Source organism: Scyliorhinus torazame, chromosome 9 (assembly GCF_047496885.1).
Source record: "Scyliorhinus torazame isolate Kashiwa2021f chromosome 9, sScyTor2.1, whole genome shotgun sequence".
Lineage (NCBI taxonomy): Eukaryota > Metazoa > Chordata > Chondrichthyes > Carcharhiniformes > Scyliorhinidae > Scyliorhinus > Scyliorhinus torazame.
This window is the reverse complement of record NC_092715.1, coordinates 102,373,748-102,396,388: the sequence shown is the minus strand read 5'-3', so window position 1 is coordinate 102,396,388 and position 22,641 is coordinate 102,373,748. Positions and strand designations below refer to the sequence as shown.

General features: G+C 50.2%; 1 protein-coding gene across 3 annotated transcripts in view; it reads right to left on the bottom strand.

The window, feature by feature from the left end:
- Positions 1-533: 533 nt before the first annotated feature.
- LOC140429407 (2'-5'-oligoadenylate synthase 1-like) overlaps positions 534-22,641 on the bottom strand; it is a 68,525-nt gene continuing 46,417 nt past the window's right edge. For 2 of the 3 annotated variants that reach the window (XM_072516346.1, XM_072516348.1), the window contains 4 exons: positions 9,904-10,028; positions 6,534-6,723; positions 3,697-3,906; positions 535-1,090 (listed from right to left, as the gene is read on the bottom strand). In XM_072516346.1, the coding sequence (XP_072372447.1) occupies positions 934-1,090; positions 3,697-3,906; positions 6,534-6,723; positions 9,904-10,028 (682 nt within the window). In that variant the 3' untranslated portion in view covers positions 535-933. Of the gene's footprint in view, positions 1,091-3,696; positions 3,907-6,533; positions 6,724-9,903; positions 10,029-22,641 lie in introns of all 3 variants that reach the window. The other variant, XM_072516347.1, reaches the window with a different exon arrangement.

Below are 22,641 nucleotides of genomic sequence, written 5' to 3'. Positions count from 1 at the left end.
TATGGGGGAGGGGGGATATGGGGGATATGGGGGGGGGGATATGGGGGAGGGGGGATATGGGGGATATGGGGGAGGGGGGGATATGGGGAGGCTCACCCTGCCTGCTCTGACGAGGTCGTTCACCTTCTTGTGGCACTGGGTGCCTGTCCGTGGTGTCAGGGCCACAGCGGTGACGGCCTCTGCCACCTCCCTCCACAGACGCCGGCTGTGGCGTGGGGAAACTCTGTGGCCGTGCCCGGGATACAGGGCGTCCCTCCTCTGCTCCACAGCGTCCAGGAGCGCCTCCACATCGCGTGACTGGAACCTCGGGGCTGAGCGGCGGCCAGCCATCCAGTCGGGTGTTCCGGTCAGGTTTTCCGGTCGGGTGGGGGGGAGCAGCGCGGCCTTATGAGCCGTCACGACGTGCGGCGCGTATGACGCTGCACAGCGTGAACCACGTGCGCAAGCGCGGATCCCGTTACGTTGCGACTAGCAAATTTCGGGCCGGAGACTTTTGTCCCATTTTTCCGGCGTGACGCAAGTCGGATTTGCGCCGTTCTTTGCGCCGATAGGCGGACTTTGCGCCGATAACGGAGAATTTTGCCCGTGATATGTATTTCTCCAGCATAAGGTACAAATCCCAAGAAGTTAATTATTTTCACATATCATAGGCTTATAACTAGGGACATTTTCTAGTTCTCATCTTTTTTGACACAATTGGTCAGATTTTGATAATTTGCGAAGTCAAAATATGTGTGATCATAATGCAATTCTGCATTAGAAAGGAGGACCTCAGATCGCTTCTAATTTATTTGCATGAAAATTAAGTAAAATACTTTATTAGTTTACACATAATTTCACATAAATATCATACCTTCTTCTTTGTAACATATTTTATAGTAACCTAGGGAGTACCCTGATATGTATAGTGCTCAGATGAAAAAAATACAAATGTCACCAATTATTTGTGAAGAGCCATGGAACCTTTGCTTGCACACCACTGAGAAGTGGCTTCAGAAGACTTTGACGGGCCACATGAGTCACTTCATCCCAAGAATTGCTATTTTCACAGATATTAAAAGTGGGATTTGCTGGATCCAAAAGGAAAGGTCTGGAATTGAAAACAAACAATATTATTTACATTTACTGGGTTCTGAAAATCCTCAGACCAGCAATCTTGGCACTTATACCAGGAACTTTCAGCGATGACCAGTGAATTTGCTTAGGTCAAAGGAAGGTCCTAGCTCACACACTAGTGGAGGTCACTTTCGCAACTTGACGAAGGGGGATTTGAACTCATGATAAAAACAAAACAAATAGGATCAGGAGTGGACCGTATGGCCTATCAAAGCTGCTCCGCCATCCTATATGACCATGGCTGATCTTGTGCTTCAATTCCCTTGATTCCCCGAGAGATCAAAAATCTATTGATCTCAGTCTTGGAGCATCCACAACCACCTGGGGTGCTCAATTCCAAGGATTCACAACCCGTTCAGTGAAGAAATTTTTCCTTATCTCAGTCTTAAATCATTGTCCCCCTATCCTGAAATTGTGCCCCCTTCTAGAATTCTCAGCCAGAGGAGACAAACCTTCCTGCATTTGCAATGTCAAGTCCTTTCATAATCCTGAATGTTTCAATAAAATCAGTTCTAATCCTTCTAAATTCAGAGAATATGGAAACAATATACTCAGCCTTTCATTATTGGATACCCCTTTCTTCCCAGGGACCAATCTAGTGACCTTTTGCTGTACTGTCTCCAAGACAAATATATTCTTCCTTACCAAAATTCCACACAGCATTGTGGGTGCGGTCTCACCAAAGCCCTGTACAATTGCAGGAAGACTTTATTTTTGTACTCCAAAAACCCTTGTAATAAAGGCCAACGTGCCATTTACTTTCTTAATCACTTGCTGTACTTGTATTCTATCACGTGTGTTCCCTATACGGGATCAGTCAAATCTTTATGAATATCAACATTTACAAGTTTCAAGCCTTTTAAAAAATATTCTGCTTTTCTCTCTTTTTGACCAAAGTGAATACCATCATGCATCAACACATTATAATCCATTTGTCTTCTTGTTGCCCAGTCACTTAACCCATCCATGTCTCTTTACAACCTCTTTCTGTCCTCCCCACAGCTTGCATTCCCACCGAGCTTTGTATCATCAGCAAACTTAATTACATTATTCTCCATTTCTTTATCTATTGATTAATATAGGGTGCAATTTAATGGAAACGTTTCTAAGTATCATTACTCAATAGATAAAGGAATGGAGAATAATGTAAATGTTGATACTAATCCGCACCTGATGGAGTCTCCCTGGAACTCGCTGCCGGAGGAGGTGGTGGAAGCAGGTACAATAGTGACCTTTAAAGGGTTCAATACATGAATAAGATGGAAATAGAGGGATATGGACCCTGGAAATGTAGAAGGTCTTAGGTTAGATGGGCAGCATGGTTGGCACAGGTTTGGAGGGCCTAAGGGCCTGGTCCTGTGCTGTACTTTTATTTGTTCTTTGCTTTGCCATTTCCTCATTCTCCATGATCATTTCTCCTGTCTCTGCTTCCAAGGGACCATCTAGCTCTTGTCTTCCTTTTTATATACTCGTTAAATATCTCAGAATCTGTTTGTATATTCTCGCTTAATTCACTTTCATATTCTATTTTAATTTCCTTATCAACGTTTTGGTGGCCCTTTGCTGGTTTCTAAAACACTCCCAATCCTCAGACTTACCACTATTCTTTGCAACATTATATGTTTCTTCCTTTAATCTTGACCTTCTCAGTCAGCCACAGATGGATCTTTTTCACTGAAGTTTTGTTTTTCAATGGAATATATCTTTGGTGAACACTTAAATTGTTTCTTTAAATGTTTTCCATTGTTTATTTACTGCCGTAATCTATAATCTATTTACCCAATCAATCTTAGCCGGTTCTCCCCTCTTAGCGTTGTAATTAGCCGAGTTGCTAGTCCCCTACAACGAACATTTCATTATGGTCCCCTAAGGAATATTTATTAAAACATCTGCCACTTGAATTTCAATACACTGTATTGTTAGTGTGGGTGAATCTGTAGCTGTTTCATCTATGCAAGGGCATTTGAATAATGGTTTATGGACCAAAAATAATCCCACAAGACTTTTAGTTTTATGTTTCTCTCCCCTTTTGTTCCCCAACCTCTGCTGAAGATGCTCAGAATTGCTCAGCTATGGATTCCTAGTTACCAGTAGCTCTCTGGCTTATTGTTCAATTGGCCATTCTTCACTGGTGAACCGAGACAGTGACTGTTGGTCACGTATTTAATTGTGAGAGTTTCACTGTTAGACCCAATGTATTTTCACTCAATATTCACATACATATATTTCCCAACCACAGTCACTAGATAGTGACAAAGGGTAGGAATCCTTAGTGACATTCTACTCTCTAACCAGGGTACTGGGCTCAAATATAATGCTCCAATTGCTTCAGTGGCTGAGATCTGCTAACTCAGCACACTTCAGGTATCAGATCTGTAACACAGGGTTCAGTGTTATATCAAACAGTGTCTTTACCTACAAGGCCTCATTCTTGGGCAAGGCTTACTAAACTGGTCTTCTAAACGCTGACAGGATAAGCAGGAGATACAGAAGAAACCCAATGAAACTAATTGTATCAGTTCAATTAAGGCCACAGCAAATTCATGCTTTGAATTTGTTAACTTACTCTTAGTTATTTACCTGCTTTGTTTCTGAAGAGCTTTCTTCACAACGTGAAAGGTTTTATCATAGTGACCACACCAGACGATGAAAATATCAGTGCAATTTACCAGCAACTTGAGCACTGCTCGGAGGCCCTGGACAAAACTGAAAAATATGGGCTTTCCTGCCAACTGCCAAACATATATGGTGATCAGTTCCATGGCATAGGAAGGTGGAAGCCTCCGGAATCTATAAAATAATTTTAAAATGATTCAGTAGTGACTATTTTGCCAATGTCAGGCTGAGTAAGTCTTTATGTTTTAACCTATGTTACTCCATTTAATATACCTTAAGGTCATTAATACTGAATTCAGATTAATTGTCAGGAATGCATTCTAGATGAGCAGTTCTTAACTAGAGATACATGTCAAGGCAGCCTTAATTAAAATAACTGACAACATTCAATCCCAGAACCATGATAGGGTCCCCTTGTCCTCAATTTCCACCCCAGTAGCCTCCACATTCAAAGGATCATCCTCTGCAATTTCTGCCAGTTCCAGCATGATCCCACCACTAAATGGATCTTCCCCTCACCTCACCGTGCCTCCCACCCCCAACCCCCACCCCGCCATCAGCATTCCACAGGAACTGTTTCCTCCCTGACACCCTGGTCCACTCCTCCGTCATGTCCAACTCCCAACTTTTCCTTTGAAATCGTAAATGGTGTAATACCTGTCTCTTTACCTCCTCACCGTTCAAGGCACCAAATCTCCTTTCAGGTTAAGCAGCTTTTCACTTGTACTTCCTTCAGTTTGGTTTATTGTATTCACTGCTCCCAATGCAACCTCCTCTACATTGAGGAGACTGAATGCAGGCTGCGCAATCCTTTACCGAATACCTTTGCTCAGTCTACAGGCATGGCTCCAACATTCCTGTTGTATGCCATTTTAATTCAACACCTTGCTCTCATACCCACATGTCTGTCTTTGACCCACTGCAATGCTCCAGTGACGTCCAGTGGAAGCGGGAAGAGCACCATCTCATCTGCTGATTGGACAGGTTGCAGCCCTCAGGACGCAACGTTGCATTTGCCAACTTTAGAGTTTGATCTTTCTGCTCCATCTTAAACCCCCTTTCGTCTATTCTTTTTCTAAATATTCCATACATGTATTGCCTCCATGCAAAACACTTCCTGCCCCTCTCACACCAGGTCACCTGTTGTTTGTTCTTGAAATGGTGACTTTTTGTTGCAGTTTCTTTTGCTCTAACATTCTCCCTCTGTTCAGTTCTGATGAAGGGTCTATGACTTGAAATGTTGGGCGCAATTTAACGGAAATTAAAGAGTCCTTTGTCGAATGTGTTTAGCTGGGTGTTTCCAGGCGCCCGCAGCACCGAGAAAGACTCCCCTACAAAATGGGACTCTGTTTCGTGTCTGAGCCTCAGTGGGGAGCACCCCGCCGAGGCCATACTTAGTCCTATTTCTTGCACTGAGGAGCCCCGCTCGTGTTCTTCTCCGCCAGGGTGCCAGGCTGGAAGTGCCAGGATGGAGTGCCGGCGTTTGGAGTCATTGAGGCGCGAGGGTTAGATCCTATGACTTGGATAACTCCAGCGAGTGCATATCAAAGTGCTGCATCCGTTAGATCTTGTGAGGCGTATGAGCCAAGTAAATATCACGAGAGGCCTCTCGCAGGATCTACCGGCTGCTTCACATCCCAGTTCAGGTGCAGCACGGCCGTTAAATTTCATCCATTAACTCTATTTCGCTCCTGATGACTAGCTGACTTCCTGAGTATTTCCAGCTTCTTCGGTTCTTGTCACTAACAACCACCTTTGTTGCTGCAACCATCACTGTCCTTTTCTACACTGTCCTCGTAAGCTTCACCACAAAAGTACTGAACTACCTTAGGGTATTTGTGATATTATTGTAGGAATGCTTAAATTGTCCATATCAAATGGCTCTCTCTGCAATTTATCTTCATGACAACAATGAATAATCTTCAAAAACGTTTCACTGGGTTTGAAGAATTTAGGATATTTGAGGTTGTCAAAATTACTGTATCGCCATATATCTTATATAGATGTAAATATAGGCGTATATATAAGGGCTATGGGTGAGAATCCCTGGCCTGACGTGTGTTTTGGTGGCTGGAGGCAGATCGCCATTGGCGGACGGTGGGATCTTCTGATTCCACCGCTGTCAACGGGATTTCCAATGAATCCACCCCATGCTGCGAGGAAACCTGTGGCGGGGATATACCACCACATGAACAGCCCGAAGATCTTGCTCTATATAGTCATACTGTCATTAAATCTATTTATTTCCACACCTGTAACATCGCCTTAACTCCACTATATCCACATACCTCCAATTGTAACCTCTTGAGCATCCCCAAATTTAATGGTTCCACCATTAGCAGCCATGCCTTCAGTTACTGAGGCCCAAGCTCTGAAATTCCCTCCTTAAACATCTCCTCCTCTCTTTCTTCCTTTGTGAGGTTCTTTCTAACCTCACTTTTTCACCAAGCCTTTGGTCATCTGCCCCAACGTCTCCTGGTAGCTGAGTGTCAAATTCTGTTTCAAAAACTCTTGTGAAGTTCACTGGGATATTTCTCTCTATTAAAGGAGCTATATAAATGGAAGTTTTGTTGTATATAAATGCAAGTTCTAAATATGGATGGTCATCTTCATCATTTATTTTTAGTAGATTAATGCCTCTGCTAATACAGTAGAGCATTCACATCATATACAATAATGACTGTATGTTTTTAAACCAGTTATTAAGTTGATATCAATTTTCCTAAGCTAAATAGTCACATTATACTTCCATTAATAATTACAATGTCAACAGAAACAATCGAGTACAAATAGATGCTAACCTATTGGCCTCAGTGGGCTTAGCGAGCGAGGTCCTAAACCAATATTTAATCAGACGAATCAGATCCTTTACACCAACAGTAGATGCCTTTACAAAATCCACCTGATACTGCAGCAGAGAGATTGAATAAAGCTGGATTTTTACTTCATCCCCACAATTATATAATTGTCGGTATAAGTTCCTTTTAACATCTGTGCAATAAAAAAAATCCACTTATTGTGATCGAAACAAAATTAGCAAAATAACAATTGCAGTTATGTTGTGCCTTACCGACAATTAGGCACATCTCAAAGAGCTGCATAATGATTTACTCTTTTATGCAGCAATGGTTTTTAATTCAAACAATTGAATGGAACTGCTATTTTGAACACAACATCCTACAGACAGCAGGGAAATAAGCATTTCATCTATGTTTGGGCTGTTATTTGAGAGAAAAGATCTGGACAGAATACTGTAATAAATCCCAGCCCTCATAAATAGTCAAAAAGGACCTTTTAGATACAAGTACAAATGCATTGTGGCTATGTTGCTAGACTAGTCCTCCAGTGGCTTGCACTAATGATCTGGAGATACGTGTTCAACTTCCAATATGTCAGTTGGGGAATTTATATTCAGTTAATTGAATACATCTGGAATAAAAAGCTAGTCTCAGTAATGGTGACCATGAAACTATAGCATTGTTGTAAAAACCCAGCTGGTTCCCCAATATCCGTTGGGAAGGAAACTGCCTGCCCCTGAAATGACCCCGGAAGCTACTCAGTTGTAGCTACAGCTGCCAAAAATCTAATAGGAATAAAACCGGATGGACAACCATGGCACCAGACATGACAAAGGCACACGCTACCCAGTTCACAATGGAAAATCTTCCTAACATTTGGGAACTTGTGCCAAAATTCAGGCAGCCATTCCACAGACTAGTCAAGCTGTCTGTGACAGACACACACTGTCAGAAACATTCTTTTCAGCCAACATCCCAGTTTCCTCCATCACCATTCCTGGGTATGTCGTGCCCCAGCGGCAGGACAGATCCATCGGAGATGGTGGCAAAATGGTGTACAATTGAGAAGGAGCAACCCTGAGAATCCTCATCATCGACACCAGATCCCATAAAGTCTCATGGCATCAGGTCAGGCATGGACAAGAAAATCTCTTGCAGGTTATCACCTACCGCAATCACTGCTATTTCATCTTGAAGACGACACAGAAAAAGCACGGAGAGTAGCAAGGGTAGTGAATGTAATCTGGGTGTGGGGGCTCAATATCTATCATAAGAGTACCTCGGGAGGGCAACACGGTGGCACAGTGGTTAGCATTGCTGCCTCACGGCGCCGAGGTCCCAGGTTCGATCCCGGCTCTGGATCACTGTCCGTATGGAGTTTACACATTCTCCCCGTGTTTGCGTGGGTTTCGCCTCCACAACCGAAAAATGTGCAGGATATGTGGATTGGCCACGCTAAATTCCCTTTATTTGAATAAAATGAATTGGGTACTCTAAATTTATTAAAAAATTAAAAAAACTAGAGTAGCTCAGTCGCACCCCTACAGACATAGCTCGACAAAGCCTAAAGGACATAATTTGCCACATGGGGCCTACATCAAGTGATGAGAGATGCAGCATGAAGTAAAAAAGCCTAATTGGCTTCATCCTCACAAATCTGCCAGTCACAGATGTATCTATCCATGATAGTATTAGTGAGATTGATCACTGCCTTGTCCTTGTGAACATGAAGTTCCATCTCTATTGTGTTGCAGGGAACTACGATTGTGCTAAATGGGATAGTTTCAGAACATATCAGCTAAAAACTGCAAAAGGTAGTCACTCTCACCCCATCTCAGGAATTTTGATCTTTTATTTATGCTTAGAGTAAGACTGTAATAATGTCTGGAGCTGAATGGTAATGGTTATTACCAGAAAGTCTGGCATTATTATACTTTTTCACAGTGAATTGGGACATCTGAATGGTTTGCTCGGCTATTACAAAGAATTCTTAAAGAGCCAGCCACATTGCTCTGGTCTAGAGTCATAAACAGGCCAGAATGCGTAGAGGATGGCAGATTTAATTCCCTAAAGGACATCAGTAGTGGGTAGTGGATGCCTGGAACTCACTACCGGAGGAGGTAGTGGAAGCAGGGACGATAGGGACATTTAAAGGGCATCTTGACAAATATATGAATAGGATGGGAATAGAAGGATACGGACCCAGGAAGTGTAGAAGATTGTAGTTTAGTCAGACAGTATGGTCGGCACGGGCTTGGAGGGCCGAAGGGCCTGTTCCTGTGCTGTACATTTCTTTGTTCTTTGTTCTTTGTTCAGTGGACAAGTCAAGTTTTCACAAATATAGGTAGTGTTCGGTGCAATCCAATGGCCAAGTAGTGCCAGAGAAGCAGCTTGCCGTGGCGCAGTGTAGCTGATAAAAGCCGGGAGATCCTGCTCCCGGATTCTCCCCGTGCGTAATGCCTAGTGAGATCCAGCACGATCTTGTGAGATGTTGCGATGTAAATCCCACCCATTGTGGGCGTGATCACTTTTTGGCATATCTGCACATTAGAGTGAGACAGCTAGTCTCACCCTGGCAGTGCCACCTGGGTGCCAGCCTGGCACTGTCAAGGTTCCCAGGTGGCATTGCCAGCTGGTATGGGCACTGCCAGGGTGCCGAGTCGGCATGTTTTGCGCCCGATTGGACTGGGGGTGCCCTGCGTTAATGTTGGAGGGGTGTGGGGGTGTGACTCCCAAAGTGTGTTCAGGCTGGGGGGGGGGGGGTTGGGGATCACTTTCAGTGTCCCGATCCCCCGCTACTCTGGGGAGTTCCACGACGGAGTTCTCCAGTGTACCAAAAGGAGCTGTGTGTGTCCTTGGCTACGTGTTCCCCATTGAGGCCCCTTGCACAACATGACTCGTGTTGTACAGCCCTGTGTTTCTCGGCACTGCAAGTGCTGGGAAACTCACAGTTATACCCACTCGCTATGGGACTTTGTTCCCATTTGGTTTAATCAAGCCCTTTGTGTCCATATTTATATTTTGAAAATCCAAATATATATATATATATAAGTAGTTGAATTTAAACTCCCAGCCATTGTGATTAGATTTGAACTCAGGACTCCTGATCATTAGTCCAGGCCTCTGAAATATTACCTAGTTGCATAACCATTATGCCAGCAATCTCAGTACTAATCAATTTGCTACAAAGTATTACCCCCAAATTCTGAGTATGAGAACTAAAATATGAAATAAAACATCGACTATTTCTTTAAGTGATGGAAAAAAATGTTACAACGAAGATGGAAAATAATTCCTTTTAATAAGCTGCCTACAGCAACATGCATTTTGTGCTCAGGTCGAAGTAACACAAAGTGGAACATAAAATGCAAACCTTGGGATGGAATTGATCCTAATAAATCATAGCAAAGCATAACATCAAAGTGGTGAATATGTAGATCTTTGAAACACTTGAACTGAAATCGAAGAGAAAGTGAGGCCTTCTTTTCCATCAATATCCTAAAATGACAAACAATTTGGATCATACATTCTCACCTTCAAACGTTGATGGATGCATGCATAAATATAGCCAGAGTTAACACAATTTTTACCACAGTGCAGAATTAACTCAACCTGTGCTTTTGGGTGTAGTTGTTGGGGAAGGGTGTTCATCTGTAATGAAAGGATTTGGGAAGAATTGTGTAAGAGATTGCCTGCGAGAGAGGTAAACTTCCCTTTTGATTGGAAAGTCAAGATTTCATAGTCTTCTGTGGGGATTTCCTTTGGTCCAAAAGATGGGTAGAAGGGACTTGGAAAGAGTACAACAACAGAAATGGTCACATCACAGTGGAAGAATGTAACCTTAAAGTCAACCTCCTCTGTATTCCAGGCTATACACTAGCATCGGCTGCAACAATATCAAAAGGAGCAGTGAGTGTTGTAGATCTCCCTCATATCTGTCAAATGACATGATTCACTCCTCTAGAATGTCAATAGTTGACTCTTAGAACCTCAACTAAAACCCATCAGAGCTGACCATGGATCACAGATTCTGCTCACAGAGGGTAGCCCTAGGGCGCAATTCTCCAGAAACAATTCTAAGTGCTGTAGTGAGCGGGAATTGCTGCAAGCTTCTTGGCGCAAGGCCCAGGAAGGCCGGAAAAGCTATGTCCCGTTAATTGGTCCACTTAACGAGCCGCAAATAAAGGCTCACCGGCTGATTTGCCAGCACCACATTCGCCAGCCCCCGCTAACAAGGTCGAGCAGCACTTAAGATGCAGTTGCTCAGCCAATCCCAGCCAGCTTGCAATAATGGTGCCGAGGAAACCGGCCCCAAGATTTGGGCATGCTGACCTTGGGAGGCTCCTAGACACGGTGGAGGCCAGGAGGGATGTCCTGTTCCCCCAAGGGTCCTGGAGAGTTAGCCATAGGTGATACACCATCAATAATAGACACCGAGTGATAAACATAACTGAGGCTTTAATACACTAAACAGCAAGGCTCCTGCCTCTGGACCTGAACTGCGTCCGGAGGCGGAGTTTTGCCACTTTTATACAGAAGCCCCGAAGGGAGGAGCCACAGGCAGAGCCAGCCTGGACAAGCCCAGGCATGTACAACACAGCACAGTGAATATAATACAATAAACACAATAACGTGGTTTACCACATTCACCCCCTGTTTAAAAAAAGTCCGACGGGGGTGAAGTGGTGTTAAAGGTCAAGACTGTCGGGGGCTTGACCTGCCGCTGCGACCACCTCAGTCCCGGCTGTGGTGTTGGCACCGGTGTCGAGACCTGCGCGTCCGGGAGCGTGTTGTCATCTTTTTCACCCAGATGTTGTGTCGGTGAAGGGGGGGGCGGTGTATGGGCGGGGGTGTTGGTGCTTGTCCTCGGTGGGCCTGCGGGAGTCAGTTCGTGAGGGAGGTGGGCGGAGGTGGGGGGGAGACAGTGTAGGGTGGGGTGTGGTGGTGATTGTCACCGGGGAGCATGCAGGAGCCAAATCCCGAAGGCAGACCATGTCCTGCCGCCCGTCCTGATGTGTCACGTAGGCATATTGGGGCTTCGCATGGAGCAGCAGGACCTTCTCGACGAGGGGGTCGGTTTTATGGCTCCTCGCATGCTTGCGGAAAAGAACGGGCCCCGGGACAGTCAGCCAGGATGGAAGCGAGACCCGGAGGTGGACTTCCTGGGGAAGGCAAACATACGCTCATGAGGAGTCTGGTTAGTGGCCGTACATAGAAGCGACCGGATGCAGTGAAGCGCTTCGGGAAGGACCTCCTGCCAGCGGGACACTGGGAGACCTTTCGACCGTAAGGCCAGGAGGACGGCCTTCCAGACTGTCGCGTTCTCCCTCTCCACCTGCCCGTTTCCCCGGGGGTTATGGCTGGTCGTCCTGCTGGAGGTGATGCCTTTGCTGAGCAGGAACTGACGCAACCCGTCGCTCATAAAGGAGGAGCCCCGATCACTGTGGATGTAGGTGGGGAACCCGAACAGGGTGAAAAGGCTGTGCAGGGCCTTGGTAACGGGGGCAGAGGTCATGTCAGAGCAGGGGATGGTGAAGGGAAATCTGGAGTACTCATCAACGATGTTGAGGAAGTACACGTTATGGTCAGTGGAGGGGAGGGGCCCTTTGAAGTCCATGCTGAGGCGCTCAAAAGGGAGGGAGGCCTTTACCAGATGTGCTCTGTCTGGCCAATAGAAGTGCGGTTTGCACTCCGCGCAGACCTGCCAGTCCCTGGTCACAGACCTGACCTCCTTAATGGAGTAGGGCAGGTTGTGAGCCTTGATAAAGTGGAAAAAGCGTGTGACCCCTGGGTGACAGAGGTCATTGTGGAGAGCCCTGAGTCGGTCTACTTGTGCGCTGGCACATGTACCGCGGGTGAGGGCATCTGGGGGTTCATGAGCTTCCCGGGCCAATACAAGATATCATAGCTGTAGGTGGAGAGCTCGATCCTCCACCTCAGGATCTTGTCGTTCTTGATTTTGCCCCACTGTGTATTGTTAAACATGAAGGCAACCGACCGTTGGTCAGTGAGGAGAGTGAATCGCCTGCCGGCCAGGTAATGCCTCCAATGTCTCACAGCTTCTACTATGGCTTGGGCCTCTTTTTCGACAGAGGAGTGTCGAATTTTGGAGGCATGGAGGGTCCGGGGAAGAAAGTCATGGGCTTGCCCGCCTGGTTGAGTGTAGCGGCCAGAGCAAAGTCCGACGCATCGCTTTCCACTTGGAAAGGGATGGCCTCGTCCACAGTGTGCATTGCGGCTTTGGAGATGTCTGCTATGATGCGATCGAAGGCCAGTCGGGCCTCAGTCGCCAGGGGAAACGTGGTGGACTTGATCAGTGGGCGGGCCTTGTCCGCGTGGACATAGTAAGAGAAGAATCCCAGGCATCTCTTCAGGGCCTTGGGGCAGTGGGGAAGGGGGAGTTCCAGGACTGGGTGCATGCGGTCGGGGTCAGGCCCTAGGACTCCGTGTTCCACGACGTAGCCGAGGATGGCCAGGCGGGTTGTGCGAAAGACGCATTTCTCTCTATTATAAGTGAGGTTCAGGAGTTTCGCGGTGTGGTGGAAGCACCAGAGGTTCTCGTCATGGTCATGCTGGTCACAGCCGCAGATGGTGACGTTGTCTAGGTACGGGAACGTGGCCCGCAGCCCGTACTTGTCAACCATTTGGTCCATTTCCCTTTGGAAGACCAAGACCCCGTTGGTGACGCATAAGGGAACCCTGAGGAAGTGATAGAGTCGGCCGTCTGCCTAGAAGGCAATGTATTGGCGGTCCTCCGGGCAGTTAGACAGCTGGTGGTACGCAGACTTCAAGTCGACTGTAGAGAAGACTCGATACTGTGCAATCTGATTTACCATGTCAGATATGTGGGGGAGGGGGTACGCATCGAGCTGCGTGTACCGGTTGATGGTCTGGCTATAATCGAAGACCATCCGGTGCTTCTCCCCAGTTTTTTTTTTTTTAAATTGTTTTCATTAAAGCTTTTTTCCAACAGAATTTTTACATAACTAATAACAGAAAAATAAACGAAAAATATTTAACAAAACTAGGTTGCTGTTATCATTATACAAAAAGAAAATATATATTAAATTGACAGTTCCCCCACCTGAGCCCCCCTCCCCCACGACCCCTCCCCCCCCCCCAGTTGCTGCTGCTGCTGACATTTTACCCCTCCCCTAGACAGTCAAGGAAAGGTTGCCATTGCCGGGAGAACCCCATCAAGGACCCTCTCAAGGCAAACTTTATTCGCTCCAGGCTGAGGAACCCCGCCATATCGCTAACCCAGGTCTCCACACTCGGGGGTTTCGAGTCCCTCCACATTAACAAGATCTGTTTCCGGGCTACCAGGGAGGCAAAGGCCAGTACCGTGGCCTCTTTCGCTTCCTGCACTCCCGGATCCTCCGACACCCCAAATATCGCTACTGTTGGACTCTGCTTCACCCGCGTGTCCAAAATCCTGGACATCACCCTCGCAAAGCCCTGCCAGAATTCTTTGAGCGCCGGGCATGCCCAGAACATATGGACATGGTTCGTCGGACTCCCTGCACACCTCGCGCACCTGTCCTCCACCCCAAAAAACTTGCTCATTCTCGCCATCATCATGTGAGCCCGGTGTATCACCTTAAACTGAATTAAGCTGAGCCTGGCACATGATGCGGAGGAATTCATCAGCCCACAGGCCCTCATCTAGCTCCTCACCTAGCTCCTCCTCTCACTTGCCCTTCAGTTCCTCCACTGAGGCTTCCTCCGCCTCCTGCAGCTCTTGGTAGATGTCCAACACCTTCCCCTCCCCTACCCAGATGCCAGACACAACCCTGTCCTGTATCCTTCGAGGGGGTAACAGCGGAAATGTCCCCACCTGTTTCTTGAGAAAGTCGCGGACTTGGAGATATCTGAAAGCATTTCCTGGGGGCAGGCCGAACTTCTCCTCTAGCTCCTTCAAGCTAGGGAAAGTCCCATCTATAAACAGGTCTCCCATCCTTCTAATGCCTGCCCTATACCAGCCTTGAAACTGCCCGTCTATCTTGCCCGGAGCAAATCTATGGTTGTTCCGTATCGGGGTCCAAACTGAGGCCCCCTCTTCCTTCCTGTGCCTTCTCCACTGACCCCAGACCCTCAGTGCCGCCGTCACCACCGGGCTTGTAGTGTACCGTGCCGGCGAGAATGGCAGCGGTGCCGTCACTAGTGCCCCTAGGCTGGTGTCTTTGTATGACACCGCCTCTAGCCTCCCCCACACCAACCCCTCCTCCATTACCCATTTCCTAATCATAGCCACATTAGCCGCCCAATAGTAGCTACAGAAGTTTGGCAGTGGATTACAAACAGCTCACTTTTCGACTTGCCTGCCCTTGACGAAACCCGTCTGGTCCTCCTCAATCACACCCGGGCCCCCTGCAGCTTGCCACTCACCATTATGTACCTGCCTCCCTTATCCGCCACAATACTCCCTGCCTCGAATGCCATCTGTTTGCTAACCAGAATTGCCACTACTCTGGTCTTTGAGTCTCGCCCCGAGTGGAACACCTGGCCCACCCATCCCCTCCTTAACCTCGGTTGGTCAGCGAGTTTTAAGTGCGTCGCCTGCAGCATGGTCACGTCCGCCTTCAACCCCTTTAAATGAGAGAACACGCGGGCCCTCTTGACCGGCCCGTTCAGACCCCTCACATTCCACGTGAGCAGTCTGGACGGAGGGTTGACCCCCCGCCACCCCCCCATCCCCCCTCCCTCCCTGCCGACTAGCCATTTCCCTTTTTCGGCCAGCCACGTGCCGCGCCCCCCATTTGCTCCAGCCCTCCCGCCGGAGGCCCCCCAACCCAACTCTCCAATCGTCCCCAACAGTTGGCTCCCCTTCAGTCAGCAAAGCAGCACCCCATCCCTCCCCCAATCCACCAATCCCAACCCTCCGTGCCAAGCACCCGCTTAGCACTGATTTCCCCCCCATTACGCTTCCGTAAGTCAGCTGACCCATGCTGACCCCGGCCGCTCCCGCCTCTATCTCCAAACTTACTATTGTCTCCTCCTTCGGGCCCCCAACCTCCCCTCCCCCACAGTGTAAGAGGGCAAGTGCCATGCAGATGCTTCCCGTGCACCGGAACCACAACCCGGGCGTTACCCCGCCCCCTGGTAAAAAAAAACAGAAAAAGAAAAGCAAACAACTTAAATTCTACTAACAATCTTACACCAGCCCAACACCCGGTTACGCATCTCCGCCAGCGCGTTTCACCCACGCGCAGCTGCCCCTTAATTCAAGTTCAGCTTTTCGTGCTTAATGAATGTCCAAGCCTTGTCCGGCGTATCAAAATAATGGTGCCTGTGCTGGTACGTTACCCAAAGTCTCGCCGGATGCAGGAGCCCGAACTTCACTCCTTTGCTGTGGAGGGCCACCTTAGCCCGGTTGAATCCCGCATGCCTCCTAGCCAGTTCAGCTCCCAAGTCCTGGCATATACGAATCTCGCCGTTCTCCCACTTACTGTTCCGCTCCTTCTTTGCCCAACGCAAGACACGCTCTCTGTTTGTGAAGCGGTGGAACATTATCACCATAGCCCTCGGTGGTTTGTTCACCCTAGGCTTCCTCGCGAGGACTCTATGCGCCCCGTCCAGTTCCAAGGGCCACGGGAAGGTCCCCGCGCTCATCAGCATCTCCAGCATTGTAGTCACATACGTGCTCGCATCCGCCCCCTCCGCACCTTCAGGGAGGCCCAGAATCCGCAGGTTGTGACTCCTAGACCTATATTCGAGGTCATCCAGTCTCTCCTGCCATCTCTTGTGTAAAGCCTCGTGCGCCTCCACCCTGGCCGCCAGGCCCAGGATCTCAACCTTATTCTCAGATACATTCCTCTCCACCTCTTTAATCGCCTTCTCCTGCACCTTCTGAGTCTCCACCATCATTTCCATGGAGGCCTTCATAGGGGCTAACATCTCCGTCTTCAGCTCTGATCAGCAGCTCCTCAGAAAGTCTTGCTGCTCTCTCGACCACTGGGCCCACGCTGCTTGGTTCGCGCCGGCCGCTATTTTGTCCTGCCGGACCAACTCCGCTCGCTTCCCCGCAATCGCTCTTTTAACAGCCCCGCTCCTGGTTCCCTCCATACAGCAGTGGGGGGAACCTTTACAGCATCCTTTCCCACGCCGGTAATCACCGTCCAAGTGCCGTTGCTGCTCCGTTTAAAGGCACGAAACTCCGATCCCGGCGGGAGCTGCCGTGTGCGCGACCTATTCGGACATGGCCGCTACCGGAAGTCTTCTCCCCAGTCTTGACGATCACCACTTGGGCTCTCCAGGGGCTGTTACTAGCCTCAATGATCCCCTCTCGCAGGAGTCGCTGGACCTCTGACCTGGTGAAGGCCCTTTCCTGGGCACTGTAGTGTCTGCTTCTGGTAGCGACGGGCTTACAGTCCGGGGTGAGGTTTGCGAAGAGGGAGGGTGGAGCAACCTTAAGGGTCACGAGGCTACAGATGGTGAGGGGGGGGCAGGTGTCCGGGGAACTTTAGGGTAAGGCTCTGGAGGTGGCACTGGAAGTTGATCCCCAGTAATCGGGCAGCGCAGAGATGGGGGAGGACGTAGAGCCTAAAGTTGGTGTACTCTACGCCTTGCATAGTGAGGGGCGCGACACAGTACCCCCGGATCTCTACTGCGTGGGATCCGGAAGTCAGGGAGATTTTCTGGGTCGTGTGTAGGATGGGGAGGGAGCAGCGCTTTACCGTATCTGGGTGTATTAAGCTGTCCGTGCTCCTGGAGTCGAAAAGGCAGACCGTCTCGAGCCCGTTGATCCGGACGGTCATTGTAGACTTTGCGAGGTGGTGCGGCCGGGACTGGTCCAGTGTGACGGAGGTGAGTGTCGACGGTCGGTGGACCGGTTGGCGATAGCGGCGGCCAGCGTACGGTCGGGCGAGCTGGGTTCTCGGGAGGCAGCGGAGGGGTCCCAAGATGGCGGCCCCCATGAGTCGCGCGTGGCGGGCGAGGTGCAAGATGGCATCCAAGATGGCGGCCCCTGTGAGTCGCACGTGGCGGGCGAAGTGCAAGATGGCGTCCAAGATGGCGGCCCCCGTGAGTCGTACATCTCGGCTGAGATTAAAGATGGCGCCGCCCACAGGTCGCACATGGCGGGTGGCGCGGCAGCTGGGGGTGGCCCCGACAGGCAGCAGGCAGCGCTGCTGGGCCTAGAAGATTTAGGGGGGGGGGGGGGGCGGTCGGGCCTGGCAGGCTTTTGCGAAGTGGCCCTTCTTCCCACAGCCATTACAAGTAGTGTTCCGTGCCGGGCAGCGTTGTCGGGGGTGATTATTTTGGCTGCGGAAGTAGCACTTCGGGCCTCCGACGTTGGTGGGCTGCTGCACGGCGCAGGCTTGCGTCGCGCCCGGGTCGGTTCATGGCTGCGTCCACGAGGCCCATGAGGCTGCCGCACTGCCGGAGGTGTAGGCCCCCATGTTCTGGGAGGCCATCTCCAGTGAGTTGGAGAGTTGTACTGTCTCTGGGAGGCCGAGTGCCCCCCTTCTAATAAACGCTGGCGGATATAGTTCGAATGCATGCCCGCGACATAGGCGTCCCTGTTCAGCAGCTCTGCGTGCTGGGTAGCCAATATTGCCTGGCAGTCACAATTTCGACAGAGGATGTGCAGGGCACGCAGGAAGTTTGCGAGTGATTCCCCAGGGAGTTGGCGTCCCGTGGCGAGGAGGTGCCTAGCATATACTTGGTTGACGGATTTCACATAATGTCCTTTTAGCAGCATTATCACCTCCGCGTACGAGGGGGCGTCCCTGATGAGTTTAAAGACTCTTGGGCTCACACGTGCGTGGAGGACCTGCTTCTTCTGGAGATCTGTGAAGTCTCCATCGAAAGATGCAAGGTAGGCCTCAAAGCAGCTTAGCCAGTGTTCAAAAGTCTCTGTAGCGTCAGCTGCTTGTGGGTCCAGGTGCAAGCGATCAGGCTTGAGTGAGGAGTTCATCTTGAGTGTTTAGTGTATTAAATTGACACACCATCAATAATAGACGACGAGTGATAAACGTAACTGAGGCTTTAATACACTAAACAGCAAGGCTCCTGCCTCTGGACCCGAATTGGGTCCGGAGGCGGAGACTTGTCACTTTTATACAGAAGCCCCGAGGGGAGGAGCCACAGGCGGAGCCAGCCTGGACAAGCCCAGGCATGTACAACACAGCACAGTGAATATAATACAATAAACACAATAACGTGGTTTACGACAATAGGGCAGCCAGTGCTGCCTGGGATGAGGTGGCGGCAGCTGTGAGCTCGGGGAGCGTGACCAGGAGAACCGGCTCCAGTTCCGAAAAACAGGTCAATGACCTGCACCGGGCAGCATGAGGAAGTGCTAGACACCAACGCCCCCCACCCTCTCCAAAGGAGCATCCACCCACCAACACCCCATGCGACCCCCAACCCTCCCTCCATCCCTCCCCCTTCAAACACCCTCCACTCTCCCTCCATACTTATCTCCCGCGACTGTGAACTACGCATGTGGTTAACGATGCCCTCTCTGTGTCTCCGCAAGGAAATCTCTTCCATAATCATCAGGAGAGGGCCCAGACTGGCAGAGGGGTGCCGGACTTAAGAATCCTCACCTGTTTCGCAGATCAGGCCCTGGAGGTGACTGGTGCGGCTGAGGACAGATCGGTCACCCATGCGGAGGCTGGTGGGCGTCGCAGAAGTGAGGAAACACCATTCTCTACCTGTGGGACTTCTCAAACATGACTTGTCATTTCCTTACTGACTGACCTATCCCTCCCACTGACCACATGTCCATTCTCCGCAGTCCTCCAGCCGACGACGCCGGCCCATCTTGGGCAGCACCCTCTCCTTCCTTCCACGAGACCACTTCGGAGGAGAGCTCCGAGGATTCAACCGTTATAGTCGTGACACAGCTGCCATCCCCACCCTCCACCAGCGGAGACACACCTCAGTGGGTCATGTTAGTGGACAGGCTTCGGGGGGCACAATCTGGTGAGCACCACATTGCTGCTGATGTACATCAGGTGGAGGCAGGAACCCCCAGGTGAAACAGCAGTCAGAGGGCTGTTGGATCCCAGGACCCAGCTGTGTCCCAGCCTGATGTTGAGCCTGTGGTACAGAGGTACCCGGAGCTGATGGAGATCAGAGGGAGCAGCTGGGACATTCAGAGGGAGATGTCAGCGTCACCCCAGCAGATCCATAACCGCTTCGAGGAGTCCCAGAGGCTACGGGCGCAGATGTCACCGGCAATGTGTAGCACTGAGGCCAACACTGTTAGGGTGGCGACCACAGTGTAGAGCCTGGTGTTCAACGCAGTACCATTAGTGAAGGTGTCCAAGGCATCGCGCAGTCGGCGAAGGCCATGTCTGAGGGTCTCGGCAGAATGTCCGACTAGCTGGGGGTGGTCACCCAGTACTAAGCTGACCTTGATGAGGTGTCGTGGGACATGTCCCAGTTTCAGATGGGAATGGTCAAGGGGCTGCGGTTCTTGTCCCAGTCGCAGGGGTCATTGCCGAGGCGCTGCAGAGCATGGTCCAATCACTGAGGAGCATCACCGATGGCGTCGACACGATGGTGCAGACTATGAGGAACCACCAGAGCTGGCAGAATCAGATGGTGCAGGGCAGCTATGGCTCGAACCAGCTGCACCTCCGTCCCAAGGTGAACCCCAGGGCCCTATAGGCAACAACCGTGAGGAAGGGGTGCTGGGTGCCAATCCGGAGTGGCGACATGGCCACCAGCTCCCCAAGTTCCACCCCACTGATGAGGTTGCGTCTTGAAGTCAGCACACAGGACATGGGTGTGGTATTGTTTGAGGGTGGGGTGGAGGGGGGTAAGGGGCAGGGATAGTTGCTGATGGTGACTATAGATTTAGCTGTGTTTTGGCTAGCTGGTGGCTTTGCTAACCCCTCTTGGTGGAATTGGCTGACTCCGGATCGGGGTGGGAGCCCCCAATTTGTTTGGTCACATTGAATGTAAGGCCCAGTGAGAAGGTTAAGGGTATTTGCTCACCTTAAAAGTTTCAATTTGGATGTGGTGTTTCTGCAGGAGCCTCATTTTCAGAAGGGGTGGGTGGGACACGTTTCATTCGGGCTTTGATGGTAGGGCCCGGGGTGGCAATTTAATCAATAAAAGGATTCAATTTTCAGTCGCTAAGATCTTGGCAGACCATGATGGTAGACGAATGATTGTTAGTGGGTCCTTGGTGGTCCTGGTTCCTGGTTATGTTCCAAATTGGAACAAAACAGGCTTTATCAATAAGTTGCTAGACTCCAATCCTGATTTTGACTCACATCACTAATCTTTGGGGGGGGGGGTGGTTTCTCCGCCCTTCGGTGAAGAGGGCGGGTTATTCGGTGATTGTGATTTCAGATGATGCACCATATTTTGTGAATTTAAAACAAGAATCAGGTCCCTCCCGACTTCCGGGTGCGGTGATGACCAGCTAAGCCGCACGTTTCGGCAGCTCCCGTTGGAACGGACTTTTGGGCTCTTGATAAGAGCCCCAACAGCAATTTTAAATGGCCAAAATCACTGTGCGGTGAAATAGAAGGGAATTCCCCCGGATGTTGATGGACAAAGGAGAGGATAGCGGCAGGATTGCAGTGGATCCACTGGAGCAGCGGCAAGGAAGGGAAGCTCGAAGCAAGATGGCGTCGGAAGGTGGCAGTTCGATATGGGGCCCGGAGCAACAAGAGTTCCTGCGGCGCTGTGTGGAAGAGCTGAAGGAGGAGGTGTTGGCCCCGATGCTACAGGCGCTTGAAGGGCTAAAGGAGGCGCAGAGGACCCAGGAGCTGGAGCTTCGGGTCGTGAAGGCAAAGGCTGCTGAAAATGAAGATGAAATTCAGGGCCTGGTGGTGAAGACAGAGATGCACGAGGCGCAGCACAAGAGGTGTGTGGAGAGGTTGGAAGCCCTGGAGAATAATTCGAGGAGGAAGAATCTAAGAGTCTTAGGTCTTCCCGAGGGCGCAGAGGGAGCGGACGTCGGGGCATATATGAGCACGATGCTTCACTCGCTAATGGGATCGGAGGCCCCGACAGGCCCTTTGGAGGTGGAGGGAGCTTATCGAGTTATGGCGCGAAGACCAAGGGCAGGAGAAATACCTCGAGCCATAGTGGTGAGGTTTCACCGCTATAATGACAGAGAGACGGTCCTAAGATGGGCGAAGAAAACTCGGAGCTGCAGGTGGGAGAACGCGGTGATCCGCGTATACCAGGATTGGAGTGCGGTGTTGGCGAGAAGGAGGGCAAGTTTCAATCGGGCTAAGGCGGTGCTTCACAAAAAGAAGGTGAAATTTGGAATGCTGCAACCGGCGAGACTGTGGGTCACATACCAAGGGAAGCACCACTACTTTAAGACGGCAGAAGAGGCGTGGACATTCATTGTGGACGAGAAGCTGGAATAGTCTGGCGAGAGAAAGAGCTTCTGGGGCAAAGTGGTGGGGTGACTACGTGGGACGAGGAAGGGGGGGGGGGGTGATTTTTCAAATTGTTAACTCTTTAATCCTGTAAATTTTCTCTCTTCCCCTCGTTTGGGGGGGGGGGGGGGAGTATGAGGAACTGTGGGCGCCGGTGGGTTCCCGCGCTATGGTAATTAAGGCGGGAACAGGGACGCAGGAAGGTGGGGGCCTCGCACAGTGAGAGGCCGAGGGCAAACGGGGAAGCCGAGGTCAGCCAGAGTTCGCTGACTTCTGGGAGCAACATGGGGGATGTAATTACGCTAGAGGGGGTTCTAGCGGGGGGGGGGGAGCTAACTGGGTTGCTGCTGCTAAGGGGAAGGGGGAGCTGTTATGGGGCGGGGTGGTCGAGGCGGGAGGGCACCGTCGGTGGGATATACGGGTACGTGGGAACCGGGTGAGGAGCTGGGGTAAAAAAGGGGATGGCTAGTCGACAGGGGGGGGGGGGGGGGGGTAAAGAGCCCCCCAACCCGGTTGATCACGTGGAACGTGAGAGGGCTGAATGGGCCGATTAAAAGGGCGCGGGTACTCGCACACCTAAAGAAATTAAAGGCAGATGTGGTTATGTTGCAGGAGACGCACCTGAAATTGACAGATCAGGTCAGACTACGTAAAGGATGGGTGGGACAGGTGTTTCATTCGGGTTTGGATGCGAAGAATAGGGGGGTGGCTATTTTAGTGGGGAAACGGGTACTGTTTGAGGCAAAGACCATAGC